This window comes from Rattus norvegicus, chromosome 20 (assembly GCF_021556685.1).
Source record: "Rattus norvegicus strain SHRSP/BbbUtx chromosome 20, alternate assembly SHRSP_T2T, whole genome shotgun sequence".
In the NCBI taxonomy this organism is placed as follows: domain Eukaryota; kingdom Metazoa; phylum Chordata; class Mammalia; order Rodentia; family Muridae; genus Rattus; species Rattus norvegicus.
In genome coordinates, this window is record NC_141553.1 from 4,882,475 (window position 1) to 4,909,731 (window position 27,257).

General features: G+C 51.6%; 2 protein-coding genes and 1 long non-coding RNA gene across 15 annotated transcripts; 1 reads left to right on the forward strand and 2 right to left on the reverse strand.

Annotated features, from left to right (window-relative positions):
* Ppt2 (palmitoyl-protein thioesterase 2) lies at positions 1-27,031 on the forward strand. 10 transcript variants are annotated; one of them, XM_087598259.1, is made up of 11 exons: positions 15,823-15,901; positions 16,258-16,401; positions 18,202-18,296; positions 18,482-18,672; positions 18,875-19,028; positions 19,365-19,460; positions 19,549-19,656; positions 21,139-21,222; positions 21,319-21,403; positions 26,014-26,068; positions 26,234-27,031. In XM_087598259.1, exons 4-11 carry the CDS (start codon positions 18,490-18,492, stop codon positions 26,375-26,377), a joined length of 909 nt encoding a protein of 302 aa, XP_087454385.1. In that variant the 5' UTR covers positions 15,823-15,901; positions 16,258-16,401; positions 18,202-18,296; positions 18,482-18,489; the 3' UTR covers positions 26,378-27,031. The 10 variants fall into 10 exon arrangements, with proteins under 10 accessions (XP_087454382.1, XP_087454385.1, XP_087454387.1 ...); XM_087598261.1 differs by lacking the exon at positions 18,202-18,296 and having other exon boundaries at positions 15,823-15,903; XM_087598255.1 differs by lacking the exons at positions 15,823-15,901; positions 16,258-16,401 and adding an exon at positions 17,224-17,397.
* Positions 3,681-12,133, reverse strand: LOC147998533 (uncharacterized). Its single transcript, XR_015645571.1, has 2 exons — positions 11,675-12,133; positions 3,681-4,289 (listed from the first exon to the last, which is right to left on the reverse strand). It is a non-coding gene; the product is annotated as an uncharacterized LOC147998533 (long non-coding RNA).
* Positions 12,229-16,059, reverse strand: Prrt1 (proline-rich transmembrane protein 1). 4 transcript variants are annotated; one of them, NM_001032285.2, is given in 4 exon segments: positions 12,229-13,311; positions 13,454-13,639; positions 14,236-14,774; positions 15,742-15,886. In NM_001032285.2, coding segments are annotated over 4 exon segments (921 nt in total). In that variant the 5' UTR covers positions 15,761-15,886; the 3' UTR covers positions 12,229-13,134.
* Positions 27,032-27,257: the final 226 nt, after the last annotated feature.

Consider the following 27,257-nt stretch of genomic DNA (forward strand, 5'->3'; position numbering starts at 1 on the left):
GCTAATCCCAAGCAGACACTAACGGGGAGCAGAGTCCCCGCTAGAGGATTCGGGCTGTCCACAGGGTGCAAGAGCTGGGGCTTGGCATATCAAGGCACTGAGGCCAGGCAGGAGAAGAGCCATAGGAACATGGGACCTCCTCCACTCCCTCAGAAGCGGCAGAATCTCAGGGGAAGGGGAGAGATGAGAAGTGATTTTTTTTTTTCTGTTTTTGGTTTTGTTTTTACTGACTTCTCCTAATTACTTTCAAAGAGTTCAAATATTAGTGGAAGAGACTTGGGCAGACGAGGATCTGAAAACCATACAGAAGCAGGATTTGACACCCGCACCAGCATCCAGGGGTTGCTCCAGGCTAAGTGCGTGTGTCCAGACCACAGGTAAGAAGAGCCAGGGAAGTGCGGGTGTGGGATTCAGAAGCTTTGCCCTAAAGAAGGTTGGCCTGGCTGGAGCACCTTTCAGAGTCTCTGGGCAACTCGGGTGGTCTCTGGGGTGACACGGGTGGCCTCTGGGTGACTCGGGTGGTCTCTGGGTGACTCAGGTGGTCTCTGGGGTGACACGGGTGGCCTCTCGGGGACTCGGGTGGTCTCAGGGGGACTCAGGTGGTCTCGGGGGGTAACACAGGTGGCCTCTGGGTGACTCAGGTGGTCTCTGGGGGACTCGGGTGGTCTCTGGGGTGACACGGGTGGTCTCTGGGTGACTCGGGTGGTCTCTGGGTAACTCGGGTGGCCTCTGGGTGACACGGGTGGTGAAAGACCCCCGAAGGGAGCCCCCCACTCAAGTCTCGGGAAAGACGCGCACCCAGTAGGACACAGACACCGACCTGCTGTAATCACACGAGGAAGATTTATTGTGAGCGAGATGAAACGAGAGCTCAGGCCAGCATGCTGGGGTCGAGACTCATACACCACACAGGGAGTAGAGGAGTTCGACCCCGACCTGAATTTTCACAGAGCTTATAAAGGAAAAAACCACAAACCAGGGGGATCAAGAGGGAGGGAGGAGGGGAATTCCAAAACCACAAACTGCCCATACATTTAGGTCATATGCTAGTCATGTGTAACACTAGGCAACACACCCAGGACTTTGTGACATTGTGATTAGGGGTAGTGACATTTTCAGGGCCATTGGACCATTGTGGCCGGAGGCTATGGGTCATTGTGGCTGTTCCAGGAAACCTTTCATGCAAGAATGTTCCGGGAACCATTGTACAGCAAGGGAGGGGCGAAAAGTTCATGTTCTCACAGACCCTACCTCTTCTTTTTGGGTAGCTAGGCGGCTTATTATTAATTTTTAATCCTTCATTCCCCACTTCTTCTTTTTTTGTTAATAGTTCTAATCCTAGAACTTCATGGAGAACTCAGCTTCATCTAGCATAACAGCTTGGTATTGTAGTCTTAACATGAGGATTCTAACCTGGACACTATCCAAGCCTATCCACCAAGGTCATGACTAGCTTTTAGAACTTCTAAGCTTATACGGACTGTGATCCCTGAGGCACAGTCCCAAGAAGTGTTAAGAGTACTAACATATGCAATGTTACATCATTTGTAATGGAAATCAAGCCTATCCCACACCTATCTTGATAGAACCCAGGACAAACATGACTGAGTTTCCCTCTAGCTCTCAGCCCCAACAGCTAGTACATGGCTGGTGAGGGCTGAGAATTGACAGCTGTCAGGGTGGTCAGCAGCACCAGGTACGGTCCTTTCCAGCGAGGCTCGAGTGTCTGGACTCAGTGTAGCTGCAACCTGGAACTGATGGGATGTCTCAGGGGTCTCCGGGGCATAGGCTGCTGTCAGCTGTGAGCAGATTTCTTTCTGTATCACCTGTAGGTCTTTTAGCCTGGCACACAAATCATTATTACTATGGCACTATGACATGTTGGTTCAGTAACATCATCTAATACAGTCAGGGGGGCTGAGGCCCCATATAAGATCTCAAAGGGGGTAAGGCTGAATCTGGAAGGGTATTTCTTGCTCTGAAGAGAGCAAGAGGGAAGGAGTGTCACCCAGTCTGTGCCAGTCTCCATGGTTAATTTGGTCAGGGTCTCTTTTAGAGTTCTATTTATTTACCCTACCTGTCCTGAACTTTGAGGTCTGTAAATACAATGTAATTTCCAATCGACCTCTAAATACTTGGCCACACCCTGGCTTACCTTGGCAACGAAAGTAGGGCCATTGTCTGACCAGATTACCTTGGGCATTCCAAATCGGAGGAAGATTTCTTCCAGTATCTTCTTGATGATTGCAGAGGCCGTCTCTTGTTTGGTGAGGAAAGCTTCTATCTATTCCTGAAAAAGTATCTACAAGCACTAGGAGATACTTGTGATTATATTTTTCTGGTTTTATCTCAGTGAAGTTCACTTCGACTTTTCACCAAACTCTCTAGGTCTCTTTGCCCTGTTTGCTTGCTAAGCATTCACTTATTGACATACCTTATACTTTCTACTGCCTCTCTGGCTAAAATCTTAAAGTCTATTACATACACTTAACTACTTGGACGAATTTTTATCTCCTAAATGAGTCCATTTCTGTATTTGGCAAAGTGAGTCTTTCCTTTATTCTCTGGGGAGTATAGCTTTCCCCTCAATGTGCCATTGTCCTTTATCTTTTAAGCAATTTGGGCCTTTTCTAAGTGAGGCCATCCCTTAGTCCGATCCCAGTTCCCAGTGGCTGTCTCTTGCAGGCCTGCAACCAGGATGGGCTCCTGCATAACCATTTTTCGAGCCACTTTATCTGCTTCGTTATTGCCCCATGTCACTGAATCTCTTCCCTCCTGATATCCTGAGCAATGAATAGTACTCACAGTTGTTGGCTTCACCAGGGCATCCAAGAGATGGTAAAGGCATCTGCAGTGCTGATGTACTGGGGGGGGTAGAGGTTCAGCCATCCCAGATGACATTGTATTGTCCACCATGGCAGCACCCACTTGTCTCTGACCTTCATTCATGAAGAGAACTGTTCCCGTCTGTGGACAAGGTCCTCGGCTTTCAGCAGGGGTCAATCAGCCAGTCGCAGAGGTCTTTCCTCCACCCATGGGCTTCTGCCAGTACTTGACACTCGTGCTGTGGTGGCTCCAGGTCCGGATTGGGCAGCAAGGTGACCAGATTGTCCCCAACCGGTGGGGAATCTAGTCCATGGCAGCTGACCAGTGGTCCCATCTTTTGGGACACTCTATTCAAAAGCAGAACATCAGCCACTCTATCACAGTTTAAGTCCTGGATTGGGTGATAATTGTTAGTGCCCGGCTGGCAGGAGTGATATGTTCCAAGTAGAACAGCGCTAAGCCATTCGTCTCCCAGCATCAGGTACTGGTGCACTGAGACAGGTCTTAAGTTCCGCATACACAGTCTGTAGATATGCATACACATGGCCTCACCCAGCCATTTCAGCCCACGCAAGCCATTTTGGAGAGCAATTTTCTCATGAGCAAGGGATAGGGGCAGTCAGGGATGACTATGAACTAGTGGGTTACCCGGCCCACGCCAAGGTCCACTGTTCTTCGGGCAGTCCATAAGTATTGTTTGTTGCCAGTAGGCCCCTGTACCCAAGGTCTTTGGATATTGGCCCACTGGAGGGGGGCATAGGAGCACAGAGCATTGGGTCCCTGCATCCACACTTCCCTTCTATCTCTGTACATAGCCAGCACTCTAGGACCAAGAGGCTCTCCAGTGTCCCCTCTTGTTCTTTCTGGGGCAGTCCCTGACCCAGTGTCTTTTTTTTTTCTTTGCATTAGGCACACTGATCTTTAGCCAGGAATTCTCTTCTGTTGCCAGGTACTGTCTTCCTAGGTTCCCTAACTACTGTGGCCAGTATATGTTCCTCTCTTGTCTTTTATCTCTCTTTAGCTCTCTAGCTTCCTCTTCTTTTAGTCTCTTTTCTTCCCTAGCTTCCTGCACTCTTTACCTCTTTCTTTCTTTCTTTCTTTTTTTTCTTTTCAGTCTCTCTGCATCTTCTTCTACAGCTATTAGGTGCTGTCCACTTTTCTGCACAGACCCTGAACCATGCATCAACTTACAATAACTCTCTCAGCGACTTAGCTTAACCCTTCAAGTTTCTGTAACTTTCTCTTCATATCTTTTCCTTATCTTAGCCAGATTGGTGGGGCATTTTCCAGCCCCTAGGAGACCGACCCTTGGAGCCTGGGGGCAGACCTGGCACTCCCTACCTTCAGGCGTCTGAAGAGAGCAGGCAGAAGTGAGGGCCTTCTATCCGTGTCTGGAACATTTTTTTCTGGTCTCCAGTAGGATTCCGTCTTTCCTCGGTGGTAAAGAAGACCTGTAACAGTTACTAACAAGCATATCAAATGGGATGGTGAGAAAACAAGAGAATCTTGAGACTAGAGTCTACCGAAGAGGGCAAACAGCATTTAGTCACACAGCTAAACCAGGAGGCCTTTCTTGGAACAAAAAGGCCATTGTCAGTGTCAGCTCCATGGCTTTGCCTCTCAAGAGAACCAGCCTCCAAATGACACTAGGCTTCTAGTAACAACTAATAACAAAAGGATGGAGAGATGGTTAGAACCTGGGTGCTAGATGCCAGGGGGCTGATAAAAGAATTGTAACCAGTTCACCTGGGGCTATCAGGACCTCAGTAGTAGCCCTTTACCAAACTGTCTCACTGGGTTTAAAGGCCCATGGAAAAGAAAACATTAATCCTGACCTTGGCTACCTCCAAGTAATTTAGTGCTGGAGACTGACTCCTCCCTTGGAATAAAGACAGCAGATAAGGCAGGCTTCCTTAAAGAACTTCTCTAAATGAGTACTCTCCTTCTGTGAGCAAATGTCAGAAATTCCTTTCCTGTTCTTGTTTACCTTATAGCCCCACCTAGCTCTCAGCCTTTTTAGATTATTCTTCCTGTAGCATTTCTAACGCAGCCTGTCCCCCCCCCCCCTTTTTTTTTTTTATAGCCTGTTGACAGCATTTCTGATCTTTTAGGCAGTTATGCACTAAGTGTCATACCGGCTGAAACTCCGCCTTTAAGATTCTTTGCTCCCAAGCAAAATTTAAATCCTTTTCCAGCTTATCTCAGCTGTCCACCATGAGATTCCCAGAGATCGCGAACCAAGGTGTAGTAATTCACTAAGAAATCTCTCTATAGTGTTTCTTTTTACCTTAAGCCTTTTCCTTTTAAACAGCTCCTGAAGAGCCAGAAAAATTGGGTGAGACTTGAGAAGTCCCCATGCTCGCTGCAGCAGCTCCGCAGCTAATTTCGCTCCCCTCTACTGTGTGCTGCGAGCACAAGCACAGATAAAACACTATTTTAAAAATTAACTTTGGCTATCAACCAACACACCGCCACTAGAGCGGGGTCCATAAGATTAAGTTTCTTACTCACTAAGCATTAAGGGGACCAAGTAAAACTCTTCAACGAACAAAGCAAACAGTTTCATGATTTCAAACACAGTCGTCAGTCCAAGATTTTAAACACGGTCGTCAGTCCAAATTCAAACACGAAACAAAAGTCAAAAAAACACTGGACAATACCACAGAAAACAATCCAGACAAACAAGACCAAGACAAAGCATCCTATAACCAATTTCCACAGATGCCTGGTACCTTCAGTACCTGGCCCAAACTGCAGCTTAACCTTAGCTGCTTCTGGGATACCAAACACAGAAACAGAATACAGACAACAGACACTAACACATCTAAGCACACTTGTCCGTGCCTATACTTAAATAGGCAGCCGAACTCGACCTCCAAAGTCACAGTCAGATCTTTTTGACTGTCCGTTGCCGGGTCCTCCCGACAAAATTCGGCTCGAGGAACGTCTCTCACGCGTCCCAGAGCCAGGACCCAACAAAGGCTGACTCGTGGAACGTCTCTCACGAGTCCCAGAGCCTGCGCGATTGGGGCGTCCCCCGGTGCGCTTTCTAAAAAGGAAAAAAAGAAAGAAAAAGACTATTCGGAGTAGGAATCCTTCATCTACTCACAGGCGCCATTTCGGGGTGGGGAACCTTCTTCCACCCGTGCACAGGGCAGGAAACCTTCTTCTGCCCAGACAGTGCACTAAGACTCTCGTGCACAGGGCAGGAATCCTTCATCTGCCCAGACAGTGCACTAAGACCTTAAACCGGTACCGAAAAACACAGACTACAGGACTTAATTCACACACACTCACACACACGAGCACAAACAAAAGAGAAAAAAGAAAACAAAACCGACGTCGACTTCGTGTCGACCAGAGGCACTGAAACTGATCGGCAGGTCGCAGACCTTGCCTAACAAACCGGTCGTCAAGGAGTAAAGTCTCCTCTGGACCTATCAGATGGGGTTCACCAGGCGTCCCTGGTCCCCCCTTGTCCTCCTGGGACGTCTCCCAGGGCGAACGGACGGTGGGTACCTGGACACGTCTATCCCTATCCACCCCGCTCTCCTTCCTGGAGCGCGGTCTCACTGAGCGTCCGCAAAACCGAAACAGCGATCGCACCAGATTCCCAGACAGAACATAGACACAGACCCAGACACAGCGCTGAGATAAAACAGAGAATCTTACCTCCAAGTGGGTCTAGGACCCCTGGGTGGTCGCGCATATCCCGGACGAGCCCCCAAATGAAAGACCCCCGAAGGGAGCCCCCCACTCAAGTCTCGGGAAAGACGCGCACCCAGTAGGACACAGACACCGACCTGCTGTAATCACACGAGGAAGATTTATTGTGAGCGAGATGAAACGAGAGCTCAGGCCAGCATGCTGGGGTCGAGACTCATACACCACACAGGGAGTAGAGGAGTTCGACCCCGACCTGAATTTTCACAGAGCTTATAAAGGAAAAAACCACAAACCAGGGGGATCAAGAGGGAGGGAGGAGGGGAATTCCAAAACCACAAACTGCCCATACATTTAGGTCATATGCTAGTCATGTGTAACACTAGGCAACACACCCAGGACTTTGTGACATTGTGATTAGGGGTAGTGACATTTTCAGGGCCATTGGACCATTGTGGCCGGAGGCTATGGGTCATTGTGGCTGTTCCAGGAAACCTTTCATGCAAGAATGTTCCGGGAACCATTGTACAGCAAGGGAGGGGCGAAAAGTTCATGTTCTCACAGACCCTACCTCTTCTTTTTGGGTAGCTAGGCGGCTTATTATTAATTTTTAATCCTTCAGTGGTCTCTGGGGGACTCGGGTGGTCTCTGGGTAACTCGGGTGGCCTCTGGGTGACACAGGTGGCCTCTGGGGGACTCAGGTGGTCTCTGGGGGTAACACAGGTGGCCTCTGGGTGACTCAGGTGGTCTCTGGGGGACTCGGGTGGTCTCTGGGGTCACACGGGTGGTCTCTGGGTGACTCGGGTGGCCTCTGGGTGACATAGGTGGCCTCTGGGTGACTCGGGTGGTCTCTGGGGGTGACACGGGTGGTCTCTGGGGGTGACATGGGTGGCCTCTGGGTGACTCGGGTGGCCTCTGGGTGACTCGGGTGGTCTCTGGGGTGACTTCCAGCCTTGCACGCACTTTGGAATCCTCTGGGGTTGTCATACAGTATTGGCACTTCCCCACCCAAAGGTTCTGATCTCATCGCCCCAAGGATGTCACCTGAGCTTTGGGCTTTAGAAACACCCTACCCCACCCCCTCCAGCCCCAGAGTCCTAAGGTGTGGCCGGCAGGGAGAACCTTCACACATGGACTGCCTGGGACCATTTAGGAACTAGAGGACGTGTGTGGTAGACTGAGGAGTGAGCTGACAAAGAGCCTTGAAGGACAGGAAGAGACTGAGCGAGTGCAGGCGCGCGCGCGCGTGTGTGTGTGTGTGTGTGTGTGTGTGTGTGTGTGTGTGTGTGAGAGAGAGAGAGAGAGAGAGAGAGAGAGAGAGAGAGAGAGAGCCAAGGGTTGGCCTAGAGCCTAGGGGCAGTGCGGAGCCCACAAGTGGCCTAGAGCTGGGAGGTGCTCAGGAACTCAGGGTAAAGGAAGCCCTTTGATTCATACCTAGCAGAGGTTAGAGACACAGGCCTGAGATTCAGGTGCTGCTGGCTAGACATGTGGAGGTGGGAGTGTGGAGGGGTATAGTGCAGTTGAAAACTGGGTTAAACAGGAACAGTGGGCTGCCTAAACTATGAGAGGAGTATTCAGACAGACTGTAACTTGGGAAATAATCGAATAGGCAAATAGCCAGCCTTGGAATTCCTCCAACACTTTAGGGGACATTAAACCTAGGGCTGTAACAACACTGCTGACATAGGAAGATCAGGCAAGATTCCTGCAGCCCCGCAGTGGGTTTTTAGGATAGGTGGCCGCGTGTGCCTTTAATCCCAGGACTCAGGAGGCAGATGCTGGCAGCCTGGTCTACAGAGTGAGTTCAAGGCCAACCCAGTCTACAGAGTGAGTTCAAGGGCAGCCTGGTCTACAGAGTGAGTTCAAGGCCAACCTGGTCTACAGAGTGAGTTCAAGGGCAGCCAGGGCTACACTGACCCTGTCTCAAAAAAGCAAAACCCAAACAAATAAAACCAAGCAAAACATTCCAGGGCCTCGCGCAGTGTGGAGAATAGACTCTTTCCCCACCCCAAGCCCCTTTTTCCCCACTTTTTTTTTTTTTTGAGACAGGGTTTCACTAGTTGTTTAAGCTGACTTTGAAATTGCTCTGGAGTCCAGATATGCCTTCAAGAGATCATTGTTGTTATTATTCGAGTGTACGTGTGCGTGCATTTGCCATGTCATGTGTGTAGAGATTAGGAGAACTTGGAAGCGGGGTCTCTCTGGGGTCGGCTGGGCTATGTGTTTCTGGCTAGTTGGCCCGGAGACTTCCCTGTGATTCTCCTGTCTCCACCTCCTCTCCTACAGAAAGAGTCCTTCGATTACAAATATTTATAAGTAAGTGTGTGTGTGTGTGTGTGTGTGTGTGGTGTGTGTGTATGTGTGTGTGTGAATCTGTGTGTGTGTGGTGTGTGTGTATGTGGGGTGTGTGTGGTGTGTGTGTGGTGTGTGTATGTGGGGTGTGTGTGTGTATGTGGTGTGTGTGTATGTGGTGTGTGTGTTTGTGGTGTGTGTGTGTGTGGTGTGTGTATGTGGGGTGTATGTATGTGTATGTGGTGTGTATGTGTATGTGGTGTGTGTGTGTGTGTGTGTGCGCGTATTCCAAGGATCAAACTGGAGTAGTCAGGAGGCTTGCTAAGTGCTTTTACCCTCTGAGCTCTCTCGCCCCTCAGACAGGCCTTGAACTCTCAAGGTTGAAGCAGTCTGCCTCTCGAGTCCGGGACTAAAGGCACGCACCACTGTTTTGCCAGGCAGGCCTTAAACCCGTGATCCTCTTTCCAATGCCTTCCCAGTGGGTAGAACTTCAGGCTACGCTTCTGAAATCCTTTCGTTTCTGTGTCTGCCTTATGGCTGGAGATGTAGCCCAGTGACTGAGGTTTTGGGTTTACCGCCTAACACAGAAAGAGACCGCCAGACCCCCCAGACTGAATTCTTTCCAATCAAGCCGTCATCCTTCTGTGTGGTGGCTCCATGACTCCATTTTTTTTTTTTTTTTTTTTTGTGGCTTTTGTTGTCCTGGCCATCCTGGAACTCACTTTGTAGATGAGGCTGACCTGAGTTCCCCCTGTCTTCTGGGTGCGGGGAGCCCCCTGACTGACTTCTTGGAGACTTCTGAACTGTGGCATTATTTAAGAACCAGGGCTAGAGAGGATACGCTGAGGGAGACTTAGAGTAGGGGAGGAGGTAGGAGGTAGGGAGACCTTTCGGGAAAACTGCTGTAATAATCCAGGATGAGGTCACGCTCTGGCGAGGGCCAGGGAGGGACCGTAGGAAAGCACACTGATTGTGGAGTTGATTCAGCTCAATAGCACACCAAGGCTAAGAGATGGCTGGGACGTGTTGTCCTTAAAGGCACCAGGAAGGAAGCCCGCTGTAGTATCTTTCACCAAGCTGGTTTGGAAGGCAGGGTCCCTTTCTGTGAAAGCACACGGCTTCTGGAGAATGTCTGCTGGTATCATGCAGGAAAGGAGTTGGGTCAGAGGGGAGGGTCAGTGGTTGAGATGCAGCTTGGTGGCTAACCCAGAACTAAAAAGAATGAAGAAGCAGGCAGGTGGATCTCTGAGTTCGAGGTCAGCCTGGTCTACTGAGTGAGCTCCAGGACAGCCGGGGCTACACAGAGAAATCTGTCTTGAAACAAAAATAAACACCAAACCAAAGCAAACCCCACACCACCCACAAATACCCCCATCCCCAATGTCTTAAAAGCAGAAACAACAGAAAAACCATAAACAGAATCCTGGCTTGATGGTATAGCTCCGTTATCCCAGGATGTGGCCTACAGGGGTGGGGGAAAGGTTGTGGAGGAGGTGGGTGCTGATGGTGGCAGGTTGAAGTAGCATTGATTGCCAAGTCTGAAGGAAGACTCTGCTATATACTGTGAAGGATAGACTGACAGAGTTGATGGCTGTGTTGATTGAGTGAGATTCGTGTCTTTCTTTTTAGTTTTTTTTTTTTTTTTTTTTTTTTTTGGTTCTATTTTTTTGGGAGCTGGGGACCTAACCCAGGGCCTTGCGCTTCCTAGGCAAGCGCTCTATCACTGAGCTAAATCCCCAACCCCCTCTTTTTAGTTTTTTGAGACAGGGTTTCTCTGTGCAGCCCTGACTGTCCTGAAACTCGATCTGTAGACTAGGGTGGCCTTGAACTCAGAGATCCACCTGCCTCTGCCTCCCGAGTGCTGGATTAAAGGTGTAGGCCACCACTGACGAGCGGTTGAGTTTTCAAAGAGGAGAAAAAAAAGTAGAATCTAGAGCTAGACACCTGGGGAAGTGGAGAAAGGATTGTTGGCACCTGTAACCCAAGCCCTTGGGAGGCAGAAGCGGTATTTCTCAAGTTCAAGGCCCTGTTCAGCTAGCTACCTGCAGAGTTTAGTTTAACTGCGTTATAGGAGACACTGCCTCAAATATTTGGATAAGTAAATAAATAAGGAGTTGGGGTGGGTCAGACGAGACAGGCACAAAAGGGATGGGACAAGCAAATTCTTTTGAAAATATCACTGTTTTTCTGCACTGCTGTCACTGGTTCTTTGAGATTCAACAGTGTGAGGAACTGGAGGGGATTCCAAGGAAAGTGGGCTTGAGAGACACCCAGACGGTTGTCATAGCAGCTCAAGAGGAAAGCTGATGGGGGACGAGGAAGGAGATGCTACACATACGGAACCCTGTAAGCACACTGGTGGAGGCTGCTCAGTGGTTAGCTTGCTGCTCTTACAGAGGACCTGGGTTCAGGTCCCCGGCACCCACAGCAGATGGTTACAACCCCGTAACTCCAGCTGCAGTGTGCCCTGAGGGTCTCTTTGGGCATTGCTGAACCTACTCGAATATACACACAAGCAGACACATACCATACACATAAATGGAAATAAAATGTCTGCAAGAATTATTGTCAGGAAAGGCATATGAGGCCTGAAATGTCCCAACCTGTGATATCTGTCCCTACCCCAGCCTCCATACAAGGTTTTCTGTCAGAGCCTGGTCTGGGCATATCTCACAAGTCACCCTGTGTCATGGTCATGTCTTATGAATGAACAAACCTGGGGTTTGTTCCTGCTTTATATGTGTGCAGGGGAACAGGACACCCGCTCTGCCTGTTCCCCAGTCCCCTCTCACAGAGGGTTAAGCTAGGGTTAGCTAGGACAGTCGCCCCAGGTAGACTAGAGAGGTTCTGCTGACTGTCTTCCCTGGCGTTCCCACAGCTCTCTGCTCCTTACCGAGCTTGCCTTCCCGTGGGACTCCGGTGTAGGCTGTCCAGCCTCAGGCCAGGAACAGTGGGGGCAGTTGCCAGGCAGTTGCCGTTCTTTCACAGCTCCAGGCACCCCAACCAAAGTTATTCTTCTCCACCGAGGTCATTCTTCACATCTTCCCAAGACCCTCTTCCCCAACGCCCCAAGCCCAGTTTAGGAGGGAGGGGAAAGTGGGATTGGGAACCCCCTTGGTAGTGACACTCCAGGTCTTCTCCAGTCCGGTCCCTTCCAGCTCTCTCTCTTTGGAGACAGAGTTCACTGAAGCCCAGACTGACCTCTAACTTTCTATAGAGTGGAGTATGGCTTTGAACTCCTGACTCTTCTCCCAGATACTAGGGCTAAGGAGTACAGCAAGCTTGGCTTGGGGGCCTCTCTTTTTTCTGCCGGCATGGGAAACTATCTCCTCCGGCTTTTTTCTCTGTTGGTGTCACCACCCCTCTCCCCTCGGCCCCCCCCCCCCCGTAGGGGAACGACAAGATGAAACGCAAAACGGGAACGGAACGCCAGGGTGTTCTCTGAGCTGTGGTCTTTGGAACTGCGGGTGATAAATCCACTAAAATGTCTTTAATACTGTCTTTCAGAAGTTCACACACACTGGCACACACAGATCAAAACAAGTCTAGGGCAGAGGGGAGCAGGGGAGCGTCGACTCCCTCCCTTTAACCCTGGATTCTCTTCTGCCCCCGCTGCCCAGGGGTTGGCACATGTAGAAAGGGTATTTACATTATAGGGACTTGGTTCTCTTTCCAGAGTGAGGGGTACTAAACCTGGAACTTGCCTCATCTCACTCCAAAAGCCGCAAAATGGGAAGTTCTGTAATTAGCAAGAAAATAGGCAGAGATGGGGGTTGGGGGCGGGGAGAAAAATCCGCACTGGCAAAAATCCGAGCTAGAGTGGGGGTGTAGTTCTCCCAGGGCTGAGTCCTTTTAGGGAGGTAGGGGGACTAGTCCGTCTGTATTGTGGGCTGGGGGCCTGGATTCACAGACCCAATCACCAGACTGAAAAACCCCAAAGAAGAAAAGAAGGCGGAGCCTGCCGACCTGGAGGCGGGGTTTGTGGGATTTGGGGCGGTGCTTATAGATGAGGCGGAGCTTCTGGGACCTGACTCCCTACTGGGGAGCGGAGAGCAGGAGAGATCCGCCCCTGGTGGCACTGCACTTTGATGGGGTGGGGAATTGGGGCGACTGGAGGGTCGGGGTTTGGCGCGGATTCCAGTGCCGCTGAGGATGTGGGTGCTAGAGGGGTTCCTGAGGAACTGAGCGTACTCTCTGGGCCAGAGGTTCCGTGGGGGCGGAGTTTATGATGTCTGGAAGTCCAGCGGCGCCTCAGGAGGATGTGCAGGGCGCGCTCTGGGTAGGCGGCAGGACTGCGCCACGCGCCTGGGAGGTTGGGAGGGGGCACGGAGCGGGGCCGAGACGGGGACGTTTTTAGGGATCCCAGTAGTTTTCGTGGTGCTGGGCGGCAATGATGATGACTACAGTGAGGATGGTACAAAGCACCATAGCTGCGATGCCCACGGCCAGGGAGATGAAGGAGAAATTCCGGGCCTCGCGCGAAGCGATCTCGGCGGACACCAAGTCTCCGCGGGCCAAGGCCGTGCGCACCTACCGGGGAGGGGTGAGGGGAGGGGTCAGAGAGCCACTGCTCACCCGCCACAGCCCCCCTCTAAGACTATGTCCAGAATGCTCCGGTCTAAGGAAGGCCCTGGTCAGCCTAAGCTTTTACTTCCCGCGCCCCGACCCACACCTGCACGGCCTTGAAGATGGCGATGATGCCTGTGGGCCAGAAGCAGCAGATGGTGGTCAGCACAGCGATGGGCATGTAGTCATGCGGCGGGCGCCTGGGCTCCAACAGAGCCAACCCTGGGCCCTGGGGCGGCGGGGGCAGAGTGGAGGTCACTCCTGGACCCCCGGGGGTCCCGCTTGCGTAGGGCTGTGGGAAGGACAGTGGGGGAAAGGGACGTCACACCAACAGTCTTGCTGCTTGCCAGCAGCTGGCCAATTGGCAAAGAGGTTTTTAAAAACACGATTTTGCTTAAGGGGAAAAAAAAAATCGTTCCTGACAGTAAAATCGGCCTAGGCCTCTCTTCACGTATCATTAACTTGAATATTCGGGGAAGTTCCCACAGTGTCCTACAAGGTATGGCTTATGGGTCTGTCTGTCCTTCCGGTCTTGTTTCCATCTTCCTTAGCATCTCCAGGCCCAGGCTTCTGCCCTCTTTTACCCCTGGCTTCCCAGGTTCCATCTCTCTCTCTCCCTCCAAGCTGTTTTCCTTCTTTCAGACCAACTGATTTCTGAACCACGGCCCAAACCTTGACCTTTGATCCCCCAGACTCCTCCCCGCTTCCCCCCAAGGTCCACCACTTTCCCACCCATTGTCTCTCCTCTCTCCACTCTTCTGTCCAGGGTTTGTTACCAGAAGGGCGGACAGCCTGGTTCTGTTTCACTCTCTCCCAGCTTCCAGAGTGTGTGCGTCCCTGTTGCACCTGCCTCCCTGTCCTCCTAGGTCCTGTCAGCCCCATACTCACCGTGCCCACCGGATACACCGGGACATAAGCGGTGCACGGCTGCAGCTGCAGCGGGTAGCCCGGAGCCACGTAGCCCCCCAGCGGCAACGTGCCCACCGCCCCCGCGTGCGTGGGCACCACGAAGCCTGGGGCTTGGGCCGTCGGGGCAGGCGCTGGTGGGGGTGGGGCGGCGGCCGCAGGCGGTGGTGGGGGAAGTGGACCCTCGAAGCGAGTCTCCTGCAGATAAGGGTCGGGTGGCATGCGGGGTAGGGTAGCACAGCCGGGTGGGGGAGCCCCAGCAGCGGGACCGGGAGGGGCATGGTGGGGGGGCCGCGGTAGCGTGGCAGAGGACGAAGGACCACGTTGAGCGCCAGCCGCAGCAGAGGCCAGGCCACCTGCTCCTAAGCGCGGGAGGGTGGCAGTGCCAGACTGGTGGTAGTGGTGGTGGTGATGATGATGAGAGGATGGAGCGGTTTGTGGGGGAGGGATGGGGGGCTCGGCTGGAGGTTGGGGGGCATTGTAGGGCGGAGGTGAAGTGTGGGGAACCGAGTCTGGAAGGCCTGGCCATGGAAAAGCCGAGGAGAGAATAAGGGGAGAGAGAAGACAGCAGAGATCAGAAGGGTAAGAGACATGAGACAGCAAGAGATGGAGAAATAGCGAGGGAGAGATAGCTGAGACGACATCTCCCATTTTGGGGTCAGGGAAGGGGTTGTATCTAGGCCACCTGGCCCCAGTTCTAGTTTTGCCGTCACAACTGTCACAACTCCTCCCAGGTTCCCCTGCTGTCAACCACAACCCTCTTCCAGGGCCGTCTGAGCTGCTCCTCTCCCAGCACATGTGGCCGTGTCACAGGGGTCATGAACGCTCAGTTTAACATTTCCGCTTTGCGTCAGGTCGGAGTTACCTGGGGATCTCATGGCCTCGGTTAAGGCCCATAACAGAGCTCCTGGGGCTAGGCATGGTGGCTCATGCCTTCAATCCTAGTATTTGTGAAGCAGAGGCAGAAGGGTGAAGAACAGGAGGAAGTTCAAGACCCGCCTGGGCTACATAGGGAAATCTCATCTCAATAAAGAGGAATCTTCTAGATACTACTTTCCCAACAACCCCGTCTGATCAAGTCTCCGTAATTTTTCCACTGGGTGTCTCCATGCCAGTGAACCGGTGACTGTCCATCTGTCACCCCCAGGGATGTTGTCCCTGCAGTACCTGACTGTGCCTCCCTTTCCTTTTCTAAACTGCCCCCCCCCGCCAATGTTGTTGACAAGGGACGGAGGCAGACTGACCCTAAGGAAGGAGGATGGAATATAGAAAGGGGAGGGGTGGGGGGTATGCACGGAGAGAAGGGGAATGGAACTGAGCCACACACTACACCCAGAGGGGGTCAAAGAAGGGGACTGGGGCAAGTGGGGGTTAGGTAGGGGTTGATAGGGGTGGGGAATATATATATATATATATATATATATATATATATATATATATATATATATATATAGAGAGAGAGAGAGAGAGAGAGAGAGTTTTTTTTACCTGACTTTTCTGACGACATGCTCGCAAGCGCTGGAACAGGGTCTCTGAAGCTAGAGTCAGGGCCCCCTGACTGCTGGCGCAGGAGTCTGAGTCCCGGATGGCGCAGCCGGTGCAGCGGCGGTAGCAGCAGCAGCAGCGAGGAAATGGAGAGATGAAGACAGTGTGTGTTTGGGGGGGCGGGGGGGGGGAGCTTAAAGGGACCGAGGCAGGGATAGGGAAGAGCTTCCCCAACTCGGTTTTTGTCTGCTCCTGACCACCTCTTTCCTTCTCTCACCCTGGCATTCAAGCCCCCAGTTTAGGCTCCCTTGGCGTTGTCATGGAAACCGGGAGGCAAGACCAGGCAAGGCGGGTGGGACTAAGAGAAGGAGGGAGGGAGAGAGAAATCTCTAGAGTCTCTCCCGCAAAGACTCCCTGTAGTGATTATATTGAGGGAAGAAGCCAGCTCAATGGAATTACCACACTTATCTCCAGACCCTGCTCACCCAAGGGGTTTTTTTTTCCCTTTGCTTCCCTCAGAACTTCCTGCAAGACAGTTCTAGGTTTCTCCGGGTAGAGACAGAACCAGGTGTGAGAGAGAACTGTACAAAGGATGGGAACCAAGAGGGTCTGAAAGACCCCCAGATATACAGCCTGGGCCTGCCCTCCTAGCAACAGAGAGAGGTAAGAAGCAGAAGGTGGCTGAAGTAGTGACAGCACCTGCAGGGGTACGCAGGAACCTTCTTTCTCTAGAGCTATACAAAGCTGAAATGCTTCCTCCGAGGGAAGCAAGCCGTAATTGCTTGTTTGTGACAGGCAGGTTTGGAAAACCGTGCTTGTGGGGGCTGAAGAGTTCTCGGCCCAGTCAGCATTCATAACTGTCCCTTACAGCACCCCCTGTCTTCCCCCTCCTCCTGCCCCAAGACGCAGATCCACCCCCGGAGTCAACCCGAGACACAGCGGTGACTTGAAGTCTTTTTATTTGCTTTTTTGTCTCTTGCAAGGGCGTGGGTGGGGAGGTGGGGTGAGGATAGGCCGATTACAGCGATTACACCAGTTGAGCCTTTTTTTTTTTTTTTTTCCTTTTTCAGAAACCTAGCAGGAGAATCAGAAATTCCCCACTCTTTTAGGATTTTTCAGCTCTCTCCTGAGTCCTTAGAAAACTGCTCTAGGAGCCCCTCGGATGGCGTCCTGGAGAGCAGTCTCCAAGGCCTGGCTTGAACCTGTCCCAGGTCTGAGAAATTTTTACACGGCGACTTCATACCGGTGGTTCTGGTTTTTCAAGCATGTAGAGATCAGAGGGAACCTTGGACCCATCCCTCCCACATCATCTTCAATACACGCTTTAATTTTATTCAGAGAGTTTAGACCGAGCCAAGATCCTGAGTACAGGCCTTGGGTCTCCGGCAAGAAATCCTGCAAACTTATTTAATTGCTAAGTAAAATCCCTGACGGATAAAGGCCATCCCGGGGCGCTCGGGCGCGCGCAGGGGTCACGGGTAGGCCGAGTGTTGCCAGCGCCAGCAGCGCGGAGGAAGTCTGGCTGCAGTGGCAGGGTCTGTGTCGCCAGCAGCCCGCAGGGATCTGAGCAGCAGATCGTTGGGGTTGCTCAGGATTTCAGACTGGTGGAAATCCTGTGGTGAGTCCTTGAAGCCTACGGGGGCTCCACGCCCATAGAAGGTGGGTCTTGGAGGGTGGGTCGTGGATGCGGAGATAAAAGTAGGGCCAGAGAAATTGGGTCAGGCTGCACTTCGCTCGAGGGGCCTGGAGGACTCTTGGCGTCTCCGGAGACAAGGGCACAACACGCACTTCAAAGTGAAGAGTTGTAAGGCGCTGATCCGGAGCGGGAGGGCAGGCAGGAGTGGGAAGAGGGGCTCTCCAGCTGCGGTCGGCCTGGCACTCAGGCCTGGCACTCAGGCCTGCCACAAGCCAGGCGTCCAGCGATAAAGTGGGAATCGCCTTTCAGCCAGTCCTAACCTCCCCCTTCGCACGTCCTCTTGGACTCTGCTGAGAAGCCAGAAAGCCTGGACTTAAGAGTGGGAAGCATCAAAGAGGGGACGTTGCACCCCTGGGTGGCTGAATACAGCTGGAGGTGCGAAACCTTCTTTAGATACCCGGGATTATCTTTTCTGCCGTTGCCTCTCCCCATTCGGCCAAATGGATCGCTCCGTCTATTTCCTCCCCAGTTCTTTGGGTGCAATGGAATGTTCCATTGCCCCTCCGGTCCGCTGTCCGCGTTGCAGGGGACGCTCGCCCTGTTGCCAGGGAAAGCCCCGGACGTGACGGCTTTGCGCGACCCCGAGCAACCCTCCCCCCCGTCCGTCATCCCCCTGCGCGCTCTCCTTGTCCCCTTTTCCCCCCGTACCCCGTGGATTCCCGACTAGGTACAAGTAAACAGCTGGCGGAACGAAGCCTCCAGACACAGGCCAGGTGGGAGTTTCCACTCTCTGTGTGTACTGGGCCTCTGTTCCCTGGTCTTTGCAGATCTCGGAGTAGTGCATGGTCGAGGTGATGCTTAAGGAAGATCCTGGGCCTTGGGACCAAGTCCCTTGAGCGCCAAGTTGGGGGCGGGACTTAGGGTGAGCTTTGGTGCATGGAGGTGGTAGGGGGTGTGTTTGTGGCAGCTATCTGGATGGAGTAAGTTAAAAGTAGCCTGTCGTCACAAGGACAGGAGTAGGAACGGAGGCGGGAGAGTTGCTTGCTGTGAGTCTGTTTGGAGGTGGGGGGTGGTCCGTCTCCCTCACAGCCTTTCGTTCCTTCTCAGGTGGGAGCATGCCGGGGCTATGGAGGCAGAGGCTTCCTTCGGCTTGGGCTTTGCTTCTCCTGCCTTTCCTGCCGCTGCTGTTGCCCGCAGCCCCCGCACCCCACCGCGGGTCCTACAAGCCAGTGATCGTGGTGCATGGGCTCTTTGACAGTTCATACAGCTTCCGCCACCTGCTGGACTACATCAATGAGGTCGGTCGGGATACCGGATGCATCTACCGTGGCTGGGGGAGGAAGAGTAGGCAGATGAAAGACAACCCCTCTAGGCCAGCCAGTTCTTCAGTGTGCTACTTACTACTGACCTACTGGGGAGAGGTGGGAGCGGGGGTTCCTGGTTCCAGAAAGCAGGGCGAGCATAGTCCAACCCAGTGGCTGCATTGCCCCTTTCCCACAGACACACCCCGGGACTGTGGTGACAGTGCTTGATCTCTTCGATGGCAGAGAGAGCTTGCGACCCCTGTGGGAACAGGTTCAAGGGTTCCGAGAGGCTGTGGTCCCCATCATGGAAAAGGCCCCTGAGGGGGTACACCTCATCTGCTACTCCCAGGGTAGGCAACACACACTCTTAACTCCCAAACCCCGTCTGAGCTTGACCCTTATCTAAGGCGTGCTTTCTGGTGTTTGTGTCCTGAGTGGGAGGGAGGATTCTTTCTGTCCTCAATGGCCGCAGTTCTTTGATTTGGAGAGCAGCTAAAAGCGTGTCCGTTGGTGAGAGAGGCCTAAACTCTCACCTCGGCTCCATCATGTGACCCGTGACCCGTGTTGGCACCGAGTGTATCTGCGGCCTTGGATCCCGGTCTTGGTTTTGGTGTTCTGAGAGACAGGAAGCAGGGTCACGTCAGAGCCTGTTAAGACCCATTCCAACGTTGGCGTTGTGCTTTCAGGAGGCCTGGTGTGCCGCGCATTGCTGTCTGTCATGGATGAGCACAATGTGGATTCCTTCATCTCCCTTTCTTCTCCACAGATGGGACAGTATGGAGGTGAGTGGGCACTGTGGACTGTAGAAGCCAACATGTCCGGGGCACAGAGGTTTGAGGCCCCTTGGCACTGCTGTTCTCTTCTTCTTAGACACGGACTATTTGAAGTGGCTGTTCCCTACGTCCATGCGGTCTAACCTCTATCGGATCTGCTATAGCCCCTGGGGCCAGGAATTTTCCATTTGCAACTACTGGCACGGTGAGTCTGAGTCGGGGGCGGTGAGGTGGGGCCTCTGCCCGGGGCTCCGTGGAGGGTGGGGCCTGCTGCTCCCACTCTGCCGTAACCATAGCAACAGCTTCTGCTTATCTAATACTTATCAAATAGGCCACCGTTCAGAACGTGGTATGCAAACCAGCCAGTTGCCTCAAAGAGGCAAAATTAAAAAAAAAAAAAAAAACCAGAAAAACGGCTTATTATCTTTATTGTTAGTGTGTCTCTCTGCATGCATGGATGTGTGTGCACACTCAACGTGTGTGTGGGTGTGTGTGCACATGCGTGTGCATGCTCATGTCGAATTTATGTAGAGTCTGTTTTCTCTCTCCACCATTGTGGGTCCCAGTTTGGCTGCTACAGTGTGGACCATAGGCCCTATGGTGGCTGTAATCATTCAATGAGAAAAACACTGTCACCAGCTCATACAGGGTACCAGATAGTGTCTTCCAGTCTGCTCACTCATGGTGGTGCACCCCTTTAATCCCAGCGCTTGAGAGGCAGAGGCTTCTGCGTTTGAAGCCACCATGAATTACATAGGAGTCCTGGGACAGCCGGGACTAAATAGACCCTGTCTCGAAAAGCAAACAAAACCAAACCCCAAAATTGCCTTCCGTTATGTTGAGGTTATTTTTTATTCTTTTATCTTTGCTATTACATTTATGTTTGTATTTTATGTACACCTGCACACCAGAAGATGGCATCAGACTATTGTGAGCCACCACGTGGTTGCTGGGAATTGAACTTGGGACCTCTGGAAGAGCAGTGGGTGCTCTAACCACTGAGCCGTCTCTCCAGCCCCAGTCTTTACTATTACTGAGGTCTCCTGACTTGACCATCCTGCTTCTAACACACTGCTTCCTTTTTAAATTGTATACTGGTGGGTTTTCCTTTTTAATCTGCGTATTGGTGTGCCACACAGATGCCTGTGGAGGCCAGAGGAGGGCACTGGATCCCCTGGGGATGGGATTACAGTTATAAGCTGCCGTATGGTTGTTGGGAATTGAACCCGAGTCCTAGAAGAACCCAGTGCTTTTTTTTTTTAAATAATATATATTGGTTGTTCTTATTTATTGATTATATGTGAATACACTGTCACTCTCTTCAGACTTACCAGAAGAGGGCATCAGGTCTCATTACAGATGGCTGTGAGCCATCGTGTGGTTGCTAGGAATTGAACTCAGGACCTCTGGGAGAGCAGTCAGTACTGAGCCATCTCCCCAGCCCCGCATCCAGTGCTCTTAACTACTAAGCCAGTCCTCCGGCCCCCTTGAACTCTATGTAGCCAAGGATGACTTTGAACGTCTGAGTCTCCTGACTTAACATCCTGAGTGCTAGGATTATAGGTGTGTACCATCTATGCTTGGTTCATGTGGTACATGAGGTCAAACCCCAGGGCCTTAGGCGTACTAGGCAGGCACGTGATCTGTCACACATCCCCAGTCCCTGCTAACTGCTGTTTGCACTCAGACCCTCACCACGATGACTTGTACCTCAACGCCAGCAGCTTTCTGGCCCTCATCAATGGGGAGAGAGACCATCCGAATGCCACTGGTAAGACCCCCCGACTCCCACCTGCGTTCCCTCTTCTGCTCCTCCCTAAACCAGGCCTGACTCACGGCTGACTCCCATCTCTTCCCGTCTCTACAGCATGGCGGAAGAACTTCCTTCGTGTGGGCCGTCTGGTGCTGATTGGGGGTCCGGACGATGGAGTCATCACTCCCTGGCAATCTAGGTAATGTGGGATTATAGAGGCTGAGGACTGGTTCTCCATCCCCCACTAATTTTTAGCTCCCTAACCTGGCCTGTTAGAGCCCCCTACAGCAGACGTTCTTTTTTAGAGACAGACAGGGTCCTTACCAGTGTGTGGCTCAGGCTTGATTGGTGGACCTCTTGCCTTTGTGTCCCAAGTGACACACACCCATGTCTCCCTCTTATTTTTTGGTGGGATTGAGGACCAGACCCTGGAACTTTTGCACACTTGGCAAGTATACTGCTTACTTGACCCTTGTAGAATTTTTTTTTTTTTTTTTTTTGAGCTGGGAACCGAACCCAGAGGCCTTGTGCTTGCTAGGCAAACACTCTACCACTGAGCCAAATCCCCAACCCCAGAAATTTTTGAGTATGAGGCAAGGAGGTCACTTGAGCCCAGGAGTTCAGTATGGGTGTGGCGAGACAATGGGTTGCTTTCACTAAAACACACACACACACACACACACACACACACACACACACACACACACACAAATGGATATATTTAATGCCAGCAATTTTTTGAAAAGATTTATTTATTGATTATATGAGTACACTGTAGCTGTCTTCAGACACACCAGAAGAGGGCATCAGATCCCATTACAGATGGTTGTGAGCCACCATGTGGTTGCTGGGATTTGAACTCAGGAAAGCAGTCAGTTCTCTCAACCTCTGAGCTATCTCTCCAGTCGTATGCCAGCAATATTTAATCCTGGTACTCAGGGGGCAGTGGCAGGCGGATCCCTGTTTCAGGCAATCCAGGGCTATACAGTGAGTCTGTCATAATAAAGCAAAATACCACCAAAAACAAGCGAGCCTACTGGTAGAAAAAGCCTTCTAATTTTGGCAGCTAGAGGTGTGGCTCAGCTGGTAGAATGCTTGCTTAGCATGCCTGAGGCCACTTGTTCAATCACAAAGGCCATTTCGGAGCACTCAGGAGGATCGGATACTCAAAGACATCCTTTGATTACCTAGTGACTATGAGGCCAGTCTGGGCTCTGAGACCGATTTCAAAAACCACTCATTTTAGTCACAGATCCTTAGGTTTCAGAGATGGTTTATCAAGCGTATGCTGTCAAGATTTTCCTAGAGGCAGTATTTTAGGTACCTAGGCTCACACCTTTAATCCCAGCACTCTGGAGGCAGAGGCAGGTGGATCCCTGAGTTCAAGGCCAGCCTGGTCTACATAGTAAATTCCCAGGCAGCGCAGAGAAACCCTGTCTCAAAAAACAGTAACAAAACAAAACCAACCAACCAAAAAAGTCTCAAGAGCAAAGCCGGAACTCTGACATAACTACAGTGTAAGAGTGAGGTCCCCGCCATTTTTATCACATTCAGTTCAGATTCTCACCCCACCTGCGAGCCTCTGCATCCTCCTCATTCCTCAGGAAGGCTGTGAACCTGTCTCTGTGTCGTCATGGGCTGATCTGGGAGCCTGACATTTACTCAACAAATATTTACTGAACACTGTGTGTGCCCAGGTGCTGTTGTGGGCCCTGGGGAAGCCGCACTAAAGAACAACCCTAATGCCGCGTTCTTTATGCTCTAGCTATGGAGAAGACACTAGAAATACTGGTGGCGGGTACAGTGAGAAGAGGTCTGGTGTCGTCTGTGGGGAGGGAAGTGTCCTTGAAGGAGCTGGCATCTGAGCAAGCCTGAGGAAGTAAGGGAAGGCATGTGACCTGGGAGCCCAGCACTGTGAGGGTTGGGGAAGGCAGTGTGGAGAAAGCCAGAGGTGAGTGAGGCAGGGTGTGGCCACATGAATCCTTGTAGGCCAAGTGTCAGGCCCTTGGGCTGGTTTTTATTGTGACAGACTGTAGCTGAACATAGTCTACACAACTGTATTGCCAGTACCTTTGAGGCAGAGGGAGGAGAGGATATTTCTGTTTGTGGCCAGCCTGGGCTACCAATTAGACCTAACTTAAAACAAATGAGCTAACAGATAGGTGGAGAGGGTACAGCTCAGAGTATTTGGCTAGCGTGCTTAAGTCCCAGGCTCGGTTTCATTGTTGTTGTTGTTTGCTTGCTTGGTTTTGGAGACAGGTTTTTCTCTGCATAGCCCAGGCTATCCTGGAAGAAGCTCTGTAGACAAGGCTGGCTTTAAGTTCACAGAGATCCTTTTGCCTCTGCCTCTTGAATGCTGGGATTAAAGACCTGCACTACCACCTTTGGCTCCTGGGTTTGACTTTTAGCACCAGGAAGAGAGAAGGACAAACAGAATTATGGTAGATAGGTAGGCGGAAGTTATAATTTTTTTTTGTCTTTTGTGAGACAGTCATATAATCCAGGATAGCCTCAAATTTGTATTGCCAAAGACACAGATTTATTACTGTGTCAGGTGTATGTAGTGCCCGACAGGAAACCCAGAACTCAGTGCCTGCTTGGCGGTCAGTCTACCAACTCAGCTATGTAACCAACCTTAGAAATTATGGTTTTTAAATGTCTACTTTTATGACATTAGCTACATTAATACTTGTACAATGTTCAACTTTATCCCTCTGGAAAACATTGTCCACTAAACTGAAGTTCCGTGCTGGTTAGACGTTCCCCGCCTCTAACCCCAGGCAGCCAGTGTGCTTGCTTTTTGAAAAAGATGCTAGAGAGGTTGCTCAGTGGTTCAGGGCACTGGCTGCTCTTTCAGAGGACCCAGGTTTGGTTTCCAGCATCCACACGGGGGGGCCTCACAGCCATCTGTAACTCTAGTCCTAGGTATGCACCACAGCCTTCTGGTCTCCTCGAAGGTAAAATACTCACACGCATAATAATAAGTCAGTCAGATTTATCAGAATCAATCTCAGCGCTAGGAGGTGGATCGCCAAGTGCAAAATCAGCCTGGTCTACAAAATGAGTTCAAAGGCAGCCAAGGCTGCAAAGTGAGCTGTCTCAAAAGCAAACAGACAAAATATTCTCAGTGGGATAGGAAGATGTTGGATTGAAGGAGCGGCAACCTTCCAAAATAAAAACAGTGCAAGAGTAAGAGTGGCTTTTATGTACACAGCACCATTTCGCATGTAAAAGAACTCCATGGTTGTAATAGCTCATGGCTAAATAGCGTGTGGTCTGTCCCAAAGCACTGTTGTAAGGCTCCCCCCTTTACGATTTATTTTTCAGTTTAGCTACATTGATTTACTTTGAGTATGCTCAGGCACATACGTGGGGAATCAGAGGCCAGCTCGCAAATCTTGGCTGTTTCCTTCCACTATGCGGGTCTGTGGGATTGAACTCAGTCTGAGGCACCTTCACCTGCTGTGCCTGAAGATGGTGTCAGATCTCCTGCAGCTGGAGTCACAGGCGGCTGTGAGCCCCGCTCCCATCCCCCACCACCGTTGAGGGTGTGGGAATGGAACCTGGGTTTTCTGAAAGAGCACTAGATTCTCTTTGCTGAGCCTTCTCTCTAGCCCCTCCCTTTTCCTATATTACCTGGTGCAGTTCTCTCAGCCACTCACTTGGGGGCAGCAGTCACTGGCCGTTGTGTCATCTTGTTGTCCTGTTTGGCTAGGACATGTTTCTCTCAATCCTAGCCTGCTTTCTTCTTACTCCCGCAGGCTCGTGGCTTTTTTGTTTTTTTCAAACAAGTTCTCTTACGTAGCCTCAACTATCCTGGAACTTGTTTATGTAGACCAGGCTGGCCTTGAACTTGCTGAGATCCATTGCATCTGCCTCCCCAGTGCTGATGACATACATAGGTCATCACACTCAGTTCTTTTATTTCCTTAAGGATTTTCATTTTAAATCATGTGTGTGTGTGTGTGTTTGTGCGAGTGCACATGCAGGTGCCTTCGTAGGGGGAGCAGCCATTGTTTTTACTGCTGAGCTGTCTCTCCAGCTCCCAAAGATGTTTGCTCTTTTTAAAAAAAATTTGAAACAGGGTCTCTTTGTGTAGCCCTGGTGTCCTGGAACTCTGTAGACCAGGCTGGCCTCTCTGCATCCCAAGTGCTGGGATTAATAAAGGTGTGTGCCGCCACCACCACCTGGCGGTTATTTTAAATTTTTATGTGCCTGAGTGGTTTGCCTGTGTGCACATCTGTGTACCATACACATGCCCTATATCCAGGGAGGCCGCGGCCATGAGATGGCATGGATGGCCCGCAGCTGGGGCTACAAATGGAGTAAGATGCCATGTGGGTGCTGGGGTTGAACCTCAGTTCTCTGGAGAAGGAGCCATGCTCTTAACCTCTGAGCCAGTTCTCAGACCTTAAATTCTATAGCTTGTTTTATTTCGGTATTTTCAAGGCAGGTTTTCTTTGTGTATTAGAGCCCTGGCTGTCTTGGACTCACTTTGTAGACCAAGCTGTCCTCGAACTTTACCTCCCAAGTGCTGGGATTAAAGAGCTGTGTGCTACCACACATGGCCCTTAACTTCTTTTACTCATGAACTGTTCTTAGCTTTTTGTTTGAGACAGGTCTTGCCTGGAACTCACTATGGGGTCATGGGGTCACGCTCTCCACACTTGGCCTTCAAGTGTGTCATCGTGCCAGCTCCCCTTAAGATTTTGAGTGTGCTCGGTGCCGCCTGTCTCCCTGGGCTGTGAGTGAGAACACACACTAATTTTCTTGGTTTTCCTGATAACCTCTGTGCACGTGTCTTTGTAGCTTCTTTGGTTTCTATGATGCCAACGAGACGGTCTTGGAGATGGAGGAACAGCCGGTAAGCCCCTCCCATCTTGCTTTCTCTCTCCCTCTCCCATTTTCTCTATTTCATTCTGGCTCTGTCTGCCTCTGACTCAACTGAAGGGTATGCCTCATGGAGGAGGGAGGGGCTGGTGTGGACCCCAGCGGTGTCTCACTCCTGCCTCTCCCATGTTTCTTGAAGGTGTATCTTCGAGACTCTTTTGGGTTGAAGACTCTCTTGGCCCGGGGGGCCATAGTGAGATGCCCCATGGCTGGGGTCTCTCACACCACCTGGCACTCCAATCGCACGCTCTATGACGCTTGCATTGAGCCCTGGCTCTCCTGAAGACGTCCTCAGGGCTCTCCAGGAATTCCCCAGCCCAGAGATCAAGTGGTGGCCTTCTGGCGTGCCTGTGACCACCTCGTCGCTCCCACACTGCCCCACCTCCCCACCAGGGCTCCCAAACCCTCCCCTCTGCTCCTCTGTGAATGACAAGTCCTGGTCCCCTACCTCATGTCCTCACTTGGGGACGTCTCCATGCTCTCCCTTTCTGCCATGGCTGAGGTTGGGAAGCAAGCACCAGGTTTTTAACTGTGGCTTCACCGCTGCTGCTGTTGCTTCTCCGGGTCTGGCTGTACCGGAGGAGAACCCAGCCCCTGCCCACCTCAGGGGTCTTCCAGGCCACTCAGGACATTTTTAGCTTGTTATTCCCATGCCCCTCTTTTCTGTCCCTGTGGCCAGCCTCCCCACCGAGAGGGGCGCCCGTACAAGGGGGTTCTGAGGCTCCCCTATGGGGACAGTTCCACTTTTGAAGTGTCAGTGTTGGGGAATATCTGTGGCCTGCAAGGCCCATCTCAGGTTTGGGGATCCCCCAGTCCCTATGATCAGTGTTGGGGTATCCCCTGGGAGCCTAGGTTCTTTGAGGCCCCAGCCCCTCTTTTAACCACCCTTGAGTGGGTGGTCCCCGTATTTATAGAAATAAAAGTTCCATTTCCTCAATGTGGCTTGGCTTCTTCCCAGGTAAAGGGGACCTGAGCTCCCCCCAAGTGGGTGGGGATAGAGCCTGGGACCTGGGTGCCCGGATGCTTGGCCTGGGGTGGGGACCCCCTTGGTGTTTCCTTCCTCTCAATGCCCATTCTGTGTGGGTTCCTGACTCTGTGGGTTCTTTCCTGCTGAAGACAATTCTCTTCCTGTCCCAGCCTAGGGTTAGGGGGCTAAGCCCCAG